The sequence below is a fragment of the Epargyreus clarus genome, unplaced genomic scaffold (assembly GCF_041222505.1).
Source record: "Epargyreus clarus isolate Ecla_fem2 unplaced genomic scaffold, WU_Ecla_fem_2.2 ptg000003l, whole genome shotgun sequence".
NCBI lineage: Eukaryota > Metazoa > Arthropoda > Insecta > Lepidoptera > Hesperiidae > Epargyreus > Epargyreus clarus.
In genome coordinates, this window is record NW_027332211.1 from 14,910,284 (window position 1) to 14,925,697 (window position 15,414).

The 15,414-nt window shown below is 32.7% G+C and overlaps 1 protein-coding gene across 1 annotated transcript in view; it reads left to right on the forward strand.

The window, feature by feature from the left end:
- The window catches only part of Drl-2 (tyrosine-protein kinase derailed 2), a 56,740-nt gene extending 43,990 nt beyond the window's left edge, over positions 1-12,750 (forward strand). The window contains exons 7-14 of the mRNA XM_073090447.1: positions 1,385-1,512; positions 2,043-2,158; positions 9,020-9,197; positions 9,618-9,780; positions 10,234-10,377; positions 10,647-10,806; positions 11,148-11,284; positions 11,665-12,750. Coding sequence (XP_072946548.1) covers positions 1,385-1,512; positions 2,043-2,158; positions 9,020-9,197; positions 9,618-9,780; positions 10,234-10,377; positions 10,647-10,806; positions 11,148-11,284; positions 11,665-11,776 — 1,138 coding nt within the window. The 3' untranslated portion in view covers positions 11,777-12,750. The remainder of the gene's footprint in view (positions 1-1,384; positions 1,513-2,042; positions 2,159-9,019; positions 9,198-9,617; positions 9,781-10,233; positions 10,378-10,646; positions 10,807-11,147; positions 11,285-11,664) is intronic.
- The last annotated feature ends 2,664 nt before the right edge of the window (positions 12,751-15,414 follow it).

Genomic DNA, 15,414 nt, shown 5'->3' on the forward strand with positions numbered 1-15,414 from the left:
CTATTAATAGCTTTCACACACAAGATGTTTCGCCTTTTAATAACCTTTTTACTTTGGAAGAATTGCCAGAAATAGGGGTGTAAAAGATAATGCGATCCGCATTTTTGAAACCCACTTTTTGCCAATTTATATACCATCAAGTTCGTTGGCCGTGCCCGCTTTTGTTTTTTCCCAATAATAGACTTGTTTTGAAATATCGGGTTGAACCACAACTGAGGTCCAAGTCACAGGCGTTGTACTAATAATACTTAAAAGTATATTTTTTACGTAGAGAACAAAATAGGCATAATTTGAAATGTAGTTTTATGACATAATATAGACTAGATTATTTAGAAAGGTCAATTATAATCAAAATCGTTTAACTAATACCATATAAATTTCTATTTTCAGATTCCTTATTTAATAACAGAAATGTATTTTACATACATACGTACATATTTTCATATCAATTATTTAAGTTGCGTTTTTACTATGCAATCAATCAATACTTGCGTATTTAGATTTCTTTTTAATGTTAATGTTGTTCGTATATTAATTACATCTAAAGGCCGTAAGTTGATATTATTTTATGAAGTAAAATATGTACTTTGGTTTTATACAAAATTCGTTAATTCTCCCGCTCGTGTTTATCTCTTGTACCACAACTGTATTGTACTGAAGCGACCCTTGTCTCCGGCGTGGTTGATGGATGATAGCGGAGGCTTTATCGATGGATAATAAATTATCCGGTGACGTTTAATTGTGGGCCTTAGTGTTTTACACTGAAAAATTGTCCAGCATCGAGTTTTATTTCCGTAGTTACGGATGAGTGGGAAACCATTTGTCGATTTTCAGTCGATTAGTTTAACAAATAATCTAAAGCTCTACAGAAAAAAAAAATTATAATATATTCCTTTGCCGCGTGGAGAATCTGATTAAACGGAATTAATGATAGAAGTAATTAAAATACTATGTCAAAGTATTTACATTAATTTACGATGATTCAATTTTGTTTTTCGTCGTGCATACACAAATGTAGTAATTGCAATAATTAATATAATTTATTGAAATAAATGAAGGATTTAAAACAAACTCATTTTGATAAAAAATTAAAAATAACTCCTTAGAACTAGCAAGTAGATCTTGCTAGGTCTATAACTGCAAACTAGTAAATAAATTTACAAGTGCATAACAAAATGCCGAGTTTATTTACAATAAACATTTTAAATCTCTGAGAGATTACCGGATATTTATGAACAAACTTGAATTTCTCCATATTATGATGATGCATCAATATTCTTTTTTTATACTTTTTATTGGTCATTTAAACTATCAAATACCACGAAAAGTATGTCACACTCTTAGCTGCTTACTTAGAAAATAAACACAAATGGTGTTCTCACAGCACATCGTATACCACGGCAGCGTACGGCAGCCACCAGAACGTGCTGCTGCGGCTGGACACGCTCGGCCGCCCGCCCAGCTCCACCGGCTCCTATGCGACTATTGCTAGCTTGCATAAGTTCCCCTTTGGTAAGTAGTCAAATGATGTTAATGTGGAAAAGTAGCATAATAATGTGTAAAATATGAGTAGCGACTTGGTATGATACGCTGTAACATGAATGTGGTACGATGGTTGTAGGTTTAGACTACGGTATTGTGTGCTACGTTAAAATATGACGCGACATATATATGGTATAAAGGATGGTATAAAGGTATCACACCAATCAAAACTCTACGATATGGTATCATACGATACAAACCACTTGCTCACATGAAATGTAATCATCTGTACAGCAACAAAGATAATATAAATATTAGCAGATTTGTCGAATGGATTAGATTTGATTTGCAATTCTAAGAGTAAAGTTTTGTAATGTAATTGTAAATTAACACACAGAACATAAAATATACTCACTCTTACACACTTACAATCACGCACACATAAATAGGTAAGAAATATCTGTAACTACTTCCACTGCCAGTTCTAGTTGTTCCTAACACTTTTCATAGAACAATCATACGTTATTCTTCAAACAGTATCTAACACAAAGTTCAAACAGGAACCCGTCGGTCACCATCGCCGTACGCAACAACGCACATCGGAGAGCACGTGTACGCGAAACCGGAGTCTCGAGTGTCGTACTACGCGGCGTCTAACTTGACGCACGTGTCTCAGGTAAGACAAACTCATTGCAGTCCATTGCTAGGATAGTGTAAGTTAGTCTAGGATAGTCTAAGTTCGTCCCTGTAGTCCCGGGGCTAGAATAGGGCTTACGGTGTCCCCTGCCTGTCGTAAGAGGCGACTGAAGAGGGGCTTCCGGGGTTGCGGGTGGTAAGAGCGGGAGCTCGAACCGTCCGGCAAGCAACACCGGGAAGGATGGTATGTGTGGCCGCATACTGTTGTAAACACCAGGTGTGGGAGAAGAGCGTAAAGTGCTCCCCCAGGGCATAGCCCGATAGGGGCATGTATAATGAATATTGAGTACAAAGTACAAGTAAAAATCAGTGATAGCCTTCTGGTAGAAATTTGGCCTGTCAATCGAGGGAACTGGCGTACGAAGGTTGGGTTTCACTTTAACGTTGACAAATTCCTAACCAGCGGTTCATGGGTTGCCATTCGATCATTTTAGTTTTGGTTAAAATAACATAGGTAATACTTCACGTTAAATAGACCATTTAGGTCGGCTAAAGTTGTTGTTTTTGGCAACTTCTGTATACAGCGTGAATTTTTCAAATAGGCCTTCAGGGCCAAATCCGAAACTATGAGGTTTAGCGAAAAATGCTGAAAGGAGTTACGAGACCGATTTTGTTAAAAACTAAAATTGCATCATTAGTTTTTTAAAATATCTTTTTCCCTAGCCGGGAATCGAACGAGTTCATTTTGAAAAAAAATACATCCTCTATATTATTTCACTATATCATAGTGTTGCCTATAAGGATCAAATTCTGGGAAGTAATGATAAATGATATAGTAAAGGAAAAGCCTCATTTTTAAGAAAGTTCGAATTTTTTCATAATAATTTGGCAGTTAAGTTTCCGCCATTCATTAATTTAAACATTTCGCGTATTAACAATTTTTTGGCCTAATGTTCCAAATTATTCGAAAGCGGACGTTTTGTTCTCCAAGAATTTATATTTTAATGTTTGATTTAGTTAAGGTTATTTTTAGGACCATTGTAATAGATTGGCAACTAGCTGTGCGCGTTGTTTCGTTTAATACAGATGTAAAGTTAACAATTTGCGAGAATGACTTTTTCGAGTCAAATCCGAGTGATTACTTAACAAAGAGATATTGAAAATCATATTCAACGTTGTAACGAAGTTGTAAACAACAAAAAATAAGAATTTACTAATTAATCAGTTATCTATTTTTATTAAAAAATCAATCCTAAAAACGGCGGGAACTTAGTCACCAACTTATTACTTTCTCATAGTCTAAGCCGTATGTCATGGTCATAACATCGAAGAATTAGTTGATTAACCAACAAATTCTTCAGTGTTATGACTTATGTATAGTTTTTAAGGTTTATACATAAGTCATATGTAATGTATACTCCTTAAGGATTGAAAAATTCACCCTGTATATGAACGTCGACTAATAATTATAGTGACTGGGAGACAAATAACTTGTTGTAACACAAAATTGTTAGAGACCATAGCTGCCCTCAAAGTTATTGTTATAGTTTAACGCAATCTTTTAACGGACCTACGGAGCAACCCACCCATAGTTCACGCTACCCAAAACAAAATAGAAAAGAAACACTTATCTATGAACAAACGTACCACGAAATTAGTATCGCAAAGCGAGCGTGACCGCGGGGAATCAGGACGGAATTACTTCGAGAGCAGCCGCCACCGCGGTGGGCTGATTTATCTGCGGTTACTCTACACGTTGAAATGTACCGGGCTTTTTGGTTTTCTTTTGGAGTATTGAAGTAAGCGTTAAAAAAAAAAACGAGGGGTCCGAGGTTCAAATCCCAGGCATACACCTATTTGATAAGCAAGATAGGATGGTTAGATTGTTGATGGATAGATTGTTTATTAATAATGGTGTAACAATTCATCTGTGGTCTACCTCAGATAAGGGTCTAATATTATCTGCCATACGTATCTATATAAGTAAATAAATGACATTTGCTTTAAAAAATACATTACAAGGAAAACTCGAAGCCTGACAATTCTGAGTTATATGTATGGTATAAACCCGGATTGTACCAAACCATCGCATTTGAAATACGTACAACGTTAACTGTAAACAAGTCTCACTCTACGTTCCTAGCTATAGGACAATAATAGGTAGATCAAAAGTTATCAGTAAATTTCGTATATAAATCCCATACATAATCAAATCATTTATTCAGTTGATACGTTCTTTAATTTTTACTTATTCACAAATATTATTTATTCGAATTTCGTTAAAACTTAATTCGAGTACATGTAATTTTCATAATAAGTGCCTCTTATTTTATTTCAGTTAATTGATGCTGTCGAGTCTACAGTATTACGAAAACCTTGTTAATAATTAGTACTTTACATTTTCTGTAGCGAAATATAACGAAGAGAAAATTATATTAAACCGGGAACAACTCTTTTATTTATTTTAAAATACGATCATAATTGTAAATGGCTTAAATGAAATGGGAATATTTATGTCAGTTATAATATTTATACCAGGCAGCTTATGGATTAAATGAAAGAAAATAATAATTTCGCATAAAGCTATGTCTTCCGTAGATAATAACTTACTTATAAATTTAAGCAACATCCGGTGCGGTGAGGGGTTGGATGGGTAACCGCTAGTAGCTAACTGCAGGTAAATGTACACTTCTGTGTTTGGAATAACATAATAAGCTAGATATTATCATTGTTACTAATCCAAAATTAAGGAATCAGTTACCTCATTGTATTCTTCATGCTTCTCTCAAATGTGAGAATTCCGTGCCCAGCCGTGCGATATAAAATGCTCGTAGACAAGTAATCCTTGACTATACTAAAAGCTAAATACCATTTGAAATTTCCGTGGAAGTTTCACTTAATTTTCTAAGCTTTGCAGTAAAAGATATTTCTAAACTCCCATTACAATTACTAATTCGTATTGCCACATTGAAATATTAATGTCAGTTTTTGCATACGTCTTCGTGTAAGATTGTTTGAGCGCAAGTTAGTACGGATTAAATCAAGTTTCAGAGATACAATATCAAAGTTATTCTTCTAAAAAAAAATTAAATGCATAAAAAACCTACAATATATGTGTATATTGTGGTATCACAATACTCAACAAAGTTATATCATGCACAGTACTTTTAATGAATGACACGCTCGTAAGAGAAAGTACGGAAAACCATCATTCACATACACGTAAAACTTTCTGTAGTACATAGTAGTTACTCAGATTTATAACAGTGACGTGGTATCATGTCAAGTTGTATGTCACGTGAGGCGTAGTAGGGATATGATACTCATAAGTTTCACGTAGACCTCGGCTACGAGCTACGGCGTAGTAGATTACGCGTAGTGTACTCGTAGCAGGGTTAACAAGGCAATGAGTAATATTTCATTAACATTTTCTGTCTTCAGTTTCATTTCTGAGTATATTCGAATAAGTGTAGTGTTTTGCTTGTGTTAATCCTTTATAAAGTAAATGAAATAAATGTGAGTAGGTAAATTACAGGTAACTTTGAAATAATTCTTGTAGTTAATAATAATTATATTCTCAAAAATATTGAGTATAGTGGAAATCAAATTTAGTAATAAGTAGTTAAAGCAGAATTTATTTATTTATTATTTATGAACCTTACAGAAATGTAAAGGCACAAAGGCGGACTTAAAGCTATATAGCATTTTCTGCCAGAATATCTTCTTCGTGTAAATAATTATAAAATATATGTATATTTTAGTTATGATAAAATAGATGGGCAATTGAATATTACAAATCCGTCAGTTAAAATTACCTTACAAGAAAATTAATTATTTAAAAAAATAAAATGCATCATATAGTAGAAGATCCGAAGCTAAGTCGAACTGGACCGAGCTGATAATAGAATGAAACACATTTTATAACGAAATTAGTACATTGGGTAATACATTAAAAATGGGTTTGCTAAAAAAATCCTGGACAGGATAATTTTAATTATTTTTTGAAAAATTAATTTTCATTTTGCAGACAACCCTATATCAACGTGTTCACAATAAAACAGCGCTTCTACTGATATAAAATTTTATCTATTATCATCATGAGTGAAAGTAGTTGCCAGCGAAATACCTGTTTATACCTGACAACCCAGTAGTTCGTCCACATAAATAATAGGCAACCCAAAGCCTGCACATTCTGTATGTTTTTAACATTCACTCAGAATAGAATTTTCTTATTATCTTGATGTTGCAAAATTTAATTTTCAATTAAATTTTAATTTTCCTGTCCAGGATTTTTTTAGCAAACCCATTTTTAATGTATTACCCAATGTACTAATTTCATTATAAAATGAGTTTCATTCTATTATCAGCTCGGTCCAATTCGATTTAGCTTCGGATCTTAGACCAATAATCTAGTGCAAGGATATAAAACAAGACCCTTGTCTCGCAAAGCATCGCAGAAAATAATCATAGAAGAAAAATCAACAAGAAAAGTCAAGATTGTCTGAGCGCAATATCCCGTCATAAGGGTGGCATTATTGCGAAATTAGCGAGACGCTCACTTCTCGAAGTTTTTCACCGTCCGACTTGAATTGCGCATGAAATGAGCCCTTTACCTCATTAGGGGTCCAATTTGAGAAGCCTGTGCTACCCTTCAGGTGATACAAACGTAATGCAATTAGTGATTTTCTTGGATGAACACGGATTTAAAGACAAATGGATGAGATATTTTGTATTGCAAGCGATTTTGTAGATAATGGATCACTTTTGTTTTGTTAATTGATATTTAAATAAAAAAATGTGATGGCATTCTATGAATTACCGAAATTACTCGATTGTCTCATATTTTAGGATATAAAATATTTGCGTATATAAATATTGTAATTGTTTTTATATCGTTTTCATCATTTTTAAGCGGTGTTTTTTTTATAAAAATCGTAACCGATAAAGTAACTTGAATACACAATAATAGAAATAATAGCAGTATTCTGTTTAAAGCTATTTAAATTTAATGTAATGTAATGCAATGTAAGCGTAAGTTAAACCACTGGAATGTAATAATATTTCAATTATACGAATATAACGTAATAATATTATAATTGCTTCAAATTATTCCTACATTGGTTGTATTTGATTGGATATAATTAAAGACACTATCTATTTGAATTCAATTCACTGGAAATTGATGTACCTATAATAAACCTAATATCATTTTAATATTTATCGTATTCTAGCAAATTTATTTTTTTATAATATAGCAGTTCAAAGCTATGCTCTCATCATTTGTAAGCGTCATCACACTTTTATTTTTGCTCGTGGAAAAAAATGCATATAAATAAAAAAAATGTTTTTTAAAAGACACTTCAAAACATGACTTTTAATAAAAGTATCTATTAAGATTTGTACTTTAGGCTTTTTTCTTATATTACATATATTACTTTATACTAAGCCACATCCAGTCCTCTATCCCTTCATTATTAGGCTTGGCAAGGAACAGAGTTTTTAATTTGCAACCCTCTTTGTCCGTAAATTTATCGCACCGTTGAAAGTCTTCAGAAGGAAATATGAATTAGTGCTCTTTACTGAGGGTAAGACGGTAACGAAGCCTCGGTGTAAATAGGGTGTTACCCGGAGCGAAAAGTGAAGGTAAGACGTGTATGGGTGGCGGGGATTTGTAAATAAATATAATAAGCCGGCCAGCTTATTAAATCAGAGGTGTTTTTAAAAGAAATATGAATGTGGTTTTATTAAATTCCGGTTTCTTTAATTATGCCTTGCCTAAAGACGGCTGGCTTTATTTGAATAAGCAGGAAATGAAAGTAAGTTTATTAAGGTGCATAATGTTTGTAAAAATACGATAGCAGTGCTAATAAAACTCCATTTAAATTTCTAACTCCTTATACCTAGTTATTAGTAATTTTATTTCCTTAAAATAATTATAGAACTAACGGCCTTACGGCATGAACGACGGTGTTTTTTAACAGAAATTCTTCTAGTAAACTAACATATCAATTTTAAGGAACAGCGCTGACTAATATATACCAATAGCTATCAAAGGTCCTTTTCATCCACCTATTACTGTCCCATTGCGAAGCACGACTCTCCTCAGGTATATAGGTTTCTTCATGTTTCATTCAGAATTGAAATACTACTCGGATAACTTCCGATTCTGAATCCTGTACATACCGAGTCGGGAATTATTCATATTAATAGCCTGTCGTGGCATCGTTACCAATAAAGCTAGTATTTTATACTAAAGGTATAATTTCGCAAAACCCTACAGACTCAATAATAAAACGTTTAGCGTCGCTCGAACGATTCTATTCAATTACACCTGGCACCAGGTGCGCTCAGCCGGTAAATAAAAATTAAATCAAACTTGTTCAGAATATTACTTTCCCAGGGACTATAAAGAAAATTTTAGCTACAACTGCGGTTAACTTGGAAATTAATTGACTTTTATTGGACTGCTTAGATCATTAATTAAACTATTGAATATTGCAATGGTAATAAACAATGCAACAATATTTTTCAAGAATCGGTTATGCTGTTTATATTCGAATGTACGTATGTACGAATATTTTTTTTAATATTAGGTAAATTAAATAATATTTCGAAGTTGCTCATCTCGATATTTTCACGAGATTTTTTTATATAAAACTATAAAAAAGCGTGTCTAAAAAAATAGGTCAATTTTTATTCTATTTTTCGAGCTTTGTCGAAAACGAAGCATAATTTGTTAAGTGGGCATGAATGACGACATTCGAAAATATGATGCCTAACAGTAAAAAATGCTAAATGGAGTTACGCGGATTTTGATAAAAATGATTTCCCGGTTTTAGAAATAAGTGTTTGAAAATATTATTCATCTTTTATTGATCAACTATTTCCGTCTATCATCTAGCAAACGTTACCAAAAGACCGCATCACGGATCCATCGGAGCAGCTTCGTTTCCTCACTACACCGAGATCCAATATTAGACTGGAGATCCTCGTGCATGAAGGTACCTTTGGAAGAGTCTATAAGGGTGTGTACAAACGAGGCGATACGTATGAGGAAGTCATTGTGAAGACTGTTTCAGGTAAGTTTAGTCACGTTAGGTCTTGTGATTTATATTTCAAGAAAATGAATGCAATCCCTCTTATTATTATTATTAGTAACATTTTAATCTCTAGCTCTAGGAATGAATTCTTTTAATTTTAGCTCTAGAACTGCTTTATTAAATTTAAGATGTGATAAAGAGATACCTAAATTTCATCTAAACGACTGACTTAATAAACGCGTATGAAAAAGATAATGCTGCTTTTGATGCATTCTACCTAGGAGCGAAAAATATACTTTGTTTATTCTTTGTATCGTTATACCATCAACCGTAGTTTCGTGATGTATTAATATAATTTTAATAATAATGGGGATGATATGAATGTCATATTAAGTGCTGTAAATAACTAGTAATACAAATAAATTGAAACCAAAATGGAATCCAAATTCACAAATACAGAAGCAGCATCAGCAATGCAAGCAGCGTTGCTGGTGGCTGAAGGACTTAGACTGTGCGGGTTGGTTCACGCGAACGTACTGGCTCCGATGGCCGCGTGCGCTGAAGAGGCCAGGAAACCGCTGCTGGTGTACTGCTGTGTGTCACATTCTTCTAATCTGAAGAGGTAAGATTTGAATGTATGATCATATGATTTCATAGATGACGATATTTGGCATTTATTTCTCTGCTTGTTTAAATTTTGTCTTTTTTGTTAGTGTAACTTCATTTCATTTTTCTTCTGGTATATAAAATTTAAGGTCAAATATCTAGGTGTCTTGACTTTAAACACAAACACTCACGTGTATCACCACACTTATTTGGGATATGTTATTAACGAGCTTTCATCTCTATTTTGTGTTAAGGATAGATTTTCATATACTTTATCGTTTCTTAATCATCCATTTCAGTGGAGTTATAAGGTACTACCGGGTAGATTACATACTCCTTAACCCAATGGTTAAGGCATTGTCTGCCCATCAGTCAATATAAGAATTCTGTTCTGCAACTCGTAAATATTTTAATTATTATTATTATTTATTTACATATGTATCTGATTTATAACATCTTTTTCTCCTAGGTTTCTTACATCTTGCCGGTTGGGCCACCAAGCAGCTCCCGCTACACGGGAGCTAGTTGATCTGGGAGCTCAAGTTGCTTGCGGACTATCCTACCTGCATGTTCAACGAGTCATACATGCCGACATAGCCGCTAGGAATTGCATGTAAGTGTGATTCGTGTTTTTCGTGATTGTTTTTTAGAAAGTCAGATAATTATTATAGACGTTCGAGGATTAATGCTTTGAAAATATGATATTACTGACGACAACATTTTTTATGATCATAATGAAAGGTTAGATAATGTTAGCAAAATAACATCCTTCTGCTGACTAAGACCAAAAGATAAATATTCGAACATTAGTATAATAATCCGTTTACAAAATATGCTTACAAAATTAAATATGCTTTTAAAAACATTCTGTAATTTGTCCAGAGTGGATGAGAAATTGAGACTGAAGGTGACAGATAACGGTCTATCTCGAGATCTGTTCCCCGATGACTACCACTGTCTGGCTGACAACGAGAACCGGCCCGTCAAGTGGATGGCTCCAGAATCCCTCTTGCAAAATCAGTATACTACAGCGTCTGATGTGGTAAGATCTTAATAATTTTAAGATTCATCTCTTATCACAAAAACATTTCCAATTCATTAGTGAGCAACTTGGCCTTAATTAAATTGGTTTCTTTCTTTTAGTTCGATCTATATTTTACGAAATTTAATGATGAAAGTATTGTTGATATCAAAATTGTAAACATTTACTTTCTCGTGATTAGTAAATAGAAATGTATTTATTAAAACGAGATTTGCTCTGCAATTGCTTTAATATGTTTTCTACGTTTTTCACAATGTAAAAGTTTAAATTAACATGAATCAAGAATTTAATTTAGTTATAATAGTTCAGTTTAGATTTATAACCAGCGTATTATCCAACAGTGGTCACTAGGAATAACGCTTTGGGAGCTAGCAACTCTTGGCTCATCACCTTTAGCGGAACTTGATGCAGCGGACGTAGGAGCATTCCTCGACGGTGGGTACCGGCCTTCGCAACCGCACAATTGTCCTGATGAATTGTGAGTATTTTAATTTTATGCTTAGGGTTTTTGTCATAGGATGTGATAAAACTGATAATTTTACTATCGTTATAAAAAATAACATCATCAATGCCTTTCTAAGGCTTGAAAGTTCCATAATTTGTAATGAGGATAATAAGAAAAAAATATAATAAAAAAAGTGTTATGTTCTATTTTCCTCTAAATTATAAAATCTGCATGTGCAAATAGAAACGTCATTAATTTGAAAATTCCTTCGTAATTCAATTCATATTTATAAGCCTTATCATCACGATCTGGATACTTAATACACCATCACAATTAGAATTTTTAACGATTTCCATAACTTTGCTAAGTAGTTCTAAGCTTTTATTTATTATAATCAAACCTATAATAACTAGGTACGGCCTAATGTCATGGTGTTGGACAACATCAGCGACTTCTCGTCCGACCGCTCCTCAACTTCTAGCAGCTCTTCATGACTTCAGACAGGCTCTCAGTACTTATATTTAAGGAAATTATCCAATATTTTTTCTACACTCTCCTGTATCTATGTATTATCTACCTTAAACTCAATATTTATCTCATAACTATCGATAATTAAATAATCTTTACCTTAATGTTCTTCGTAATTTTTAGCAGTCTCAAAAATCGTTTCTTCTTCTCCGTTTTTTAAAGTAATAAAAATCTATGGACGTAGTACACTTCGAAATAGCGTCTTCATTTTTATACTACCAAAGTGCCTACCGAAGTCCTGAACAAACCAAAGAATCTAAAATAATTTGAAACCAAAGAAAAGTTTGATTTATTATTTGTTTATTAATTTAGTCATGCTGGAAACATTATGAAGGTTACCGAGCGATAATTAGTATACAATAATTTATTTCTATTCATAACAGGCATAACAACCTTAATTATTTTGTTTGTTTTTATTTTTAATAATTTAATATGTAAAAACTGGGATTTTATAGAAACTCGCCAATTCGTATAGAATGTATGAAATGAAAACAATTAGGGAACAGACTGCGTATTTGTAAATGTTTACGAAAGTGATATTTTTATTGTAAGTTACGGTAGGCCATTGCATGGGAATGGCTACTATGGAATAGCATGGAAAGTAGATAGTTGGTTAACGGGAAAATCTTGAATGACTCTAAGAGTTCTTGGAATTCTAACAATCGGAGTCAATGGGAAGAAAATGCTAGTAAATAAGAACAACATTAATTTTCAATAAGATTTATGTATTCGTTAAGACGTCTTCGAAATTTAAACATCAAAAATAAGTGTCATAACAATTAATCAAATCTTTGTTCTAATGGAAATGTGTAGCGAATAATTGCTGATCAAAAAATCAGTCAGCGAAACAGTTTAGATAACGTCTAAATTTAAATAAATGGAATTGTAGAAGGAAATTAAATTGAGGATAATAAATTTTGTACATAGGAAGTCGATGCGAAAGGAATTTAATTTTTGATGATAAAGGTAAATTAATTTTATATCACGGCGTGCGTAAATTGACGTTTTACGCACGCTTCGCGTGCGCAAAACCCCCATTTCCGACCCCGTAATATAAAATTTTATACAACACGCGGACGAAAAATGTTTTTCTGACTCGTGTGATTGCAGTCCTCGCCTGCGGCTCGGCCTGCAAACTCACACTTGTCAGAAAAAAATTTTTCGTCCTCGTATCGTAATGTACTAATTCGTTGTAGATAATTGATGTCAAAATGAATGTCATAATATTATTTATTCCAAAGAAGAATTACATTTCTTGTAATGTAGTTAACATTCAAATGAATTGAAGTCAAAACCAGCAAAATATTTTTTTTTTTGAACATCCACTGTCTGAGATGGGGTACAAAAACCATCCAAGATGAATGATGAAGAAACAATTCATTATAAGAAGTGTAATTTATATTTGGATCAATCGTAAGATATCGTTACTATAATAAATTAATTAGATTAGGTTGTAGAATAGAGTTCCTGAGGACATAAAAGTCCGTCCAGGCCGGCTAAAAGGATCAAACACCAAATCAGTAGTTAGTCATGGAATTATTGCCGACTTGGCTTTGACGAATCTTAATTGTGTCTCGCGCGAAGTATCTTCTACTATTATTTCTATATTAATTAATGTAATTTCTATAACATTAAGTATTTTAAGCTTTTTCTACTATTTTTGTACAATTTCTTCTTAACTTGCTCATAGAGACTTTGCAGCAGAGGCATGATTCTTTGAAACCAAAAGGTCGGCAGAATCCGTGAATTTAAATTAATTATTGTCTATATACCACAAATTATACATAGATTACATATTATAAATACCTATAAATAAATGGACACTGAAAATAGTGCGATGTATGTAAATATAAATGTCGTAAGTTATTTTATTATTTATTTTCGAAACATGAATTTAAAATTAGATAAGTGTAAAAAATATTCGTGATATTTAAATATAGAATATAAAACACCATTGTCTGTAGACGTTACTCTAAAATAAGCATAAGATAATTTGAAAATCTAAATTGGAAGATTAGTGTAAGGCAGAATTGGCTAGAAAGATTTCTTAATCAGTATTATTGATATTCAGATGAAAATCTCTTAGTCTCATTACCAAATATATTAACTGTTAGTCTTTACATTCTTGTATAACTATATTAGTATTCCTGATATAAATGTATCCATTAAACCCCGCATTAAATTTGTAGCTGCTTCTTTGAAATTATTAATCAGTTAAAAAATGGGGCGAGATTTAATGTCTCTATTTCGAAATTGTTGCATGGATCATTGACTAGGTAAAATTACGGTTATACTACGGGTTCAAACTGGAAATACACTTATTGTATTTACCGTACGCCTAGATTGTTTTTTCTTTCTATGTACTTGATTTTGATCTCTATGGATATGTACCAAAAATGAATCATGCAACGGTTTCGAAATTTAAACTCTGCTTATTGTGGGCCTCATTACAATTAACTGTATAAATGAATTCCCCATTGACGTTAATTAAAATCAAATGTTCAGTTGCTACAAAATATATACCTTATCAAAGGTTTGAAGAAACATGAATTTTAGTTTCACTTTTCTTTTAATTCTATCGCTAATATTTATTTTTATTTTCAACTTGGACTTTACTCGTATCTTGAATACTTCAACCCTGTTTGAGATCCCATAATACTAGTGTGTCGTATGTAATCACTACTTTTAAATTGTACTTAAAACGCGTTATGGATCATACAGGGTGGTTAACTCGTAGGCATGGTATGCATCTTGTAGACCTATCAAAGAGTTTTCTAGTTTGCGCTTCTTCGTCTTAGCTCGTAAGATTTGAATTTCAATTGTATCGTAAAATCGGTGTCCTTACATTTTGATGTACTCTTATCGTGTTAGCTCTAAGTAATTACTCTTACTAGTAGTTTTTGTTACTCTGTGCAATAGATTGTAATTATAATTCTTATTGTAATTATTGTAACAATGTTATTTCATGATGATTCGCCCACATTCGCGACTGCCCTTATCGCTGTCTATTCTGTAAAATAGATTATAATGATGTAATTATTATTCTGATTCATTGTAATAATGTCACTAATTTTATCATTATTTTCAGCATTTTCGTTCTGTTCTTTAACTAAGTACTTAACGTCATCTTCTTTATTACTGTTAGCATTTTGTTAGATCTTTATGTTACGTTTTATACGCCTGATTTAATTATTTATAAATGTCTATATTATTAGGTATATTATTATGCATAATAACTTCATTCGCTGTAATCTAGTCGATGTTGACTTCGACCATAATTGTCCATTTATAGTAGCGGTGTACTTGATGTTGTATGAAAGTAGTATCTTGTCTGTGTTTACGATTTGTATTTTCGTCGTGGGTTCTAAAGAACCATTATTGATATAAAATCAATTCATAATTATGGCATAAGTGTAAAAATTTAAGTCGTATAAAAATTCTAATTCTGTCCCCGATAGAAGCAGTACATTTGTAACTGATTTTAAACATGAATGCAGTAGTAGCTCTTAACACTGATGTTAATAGGCAGAAATAGGTGTGACGGTGGTGCCTTCGAAGTTGAAACAAGGGGTAATGGTATGATATTATGGTACGACGTTTTCAAATAACACTATAGGAGGCGTGGATCAACAAAA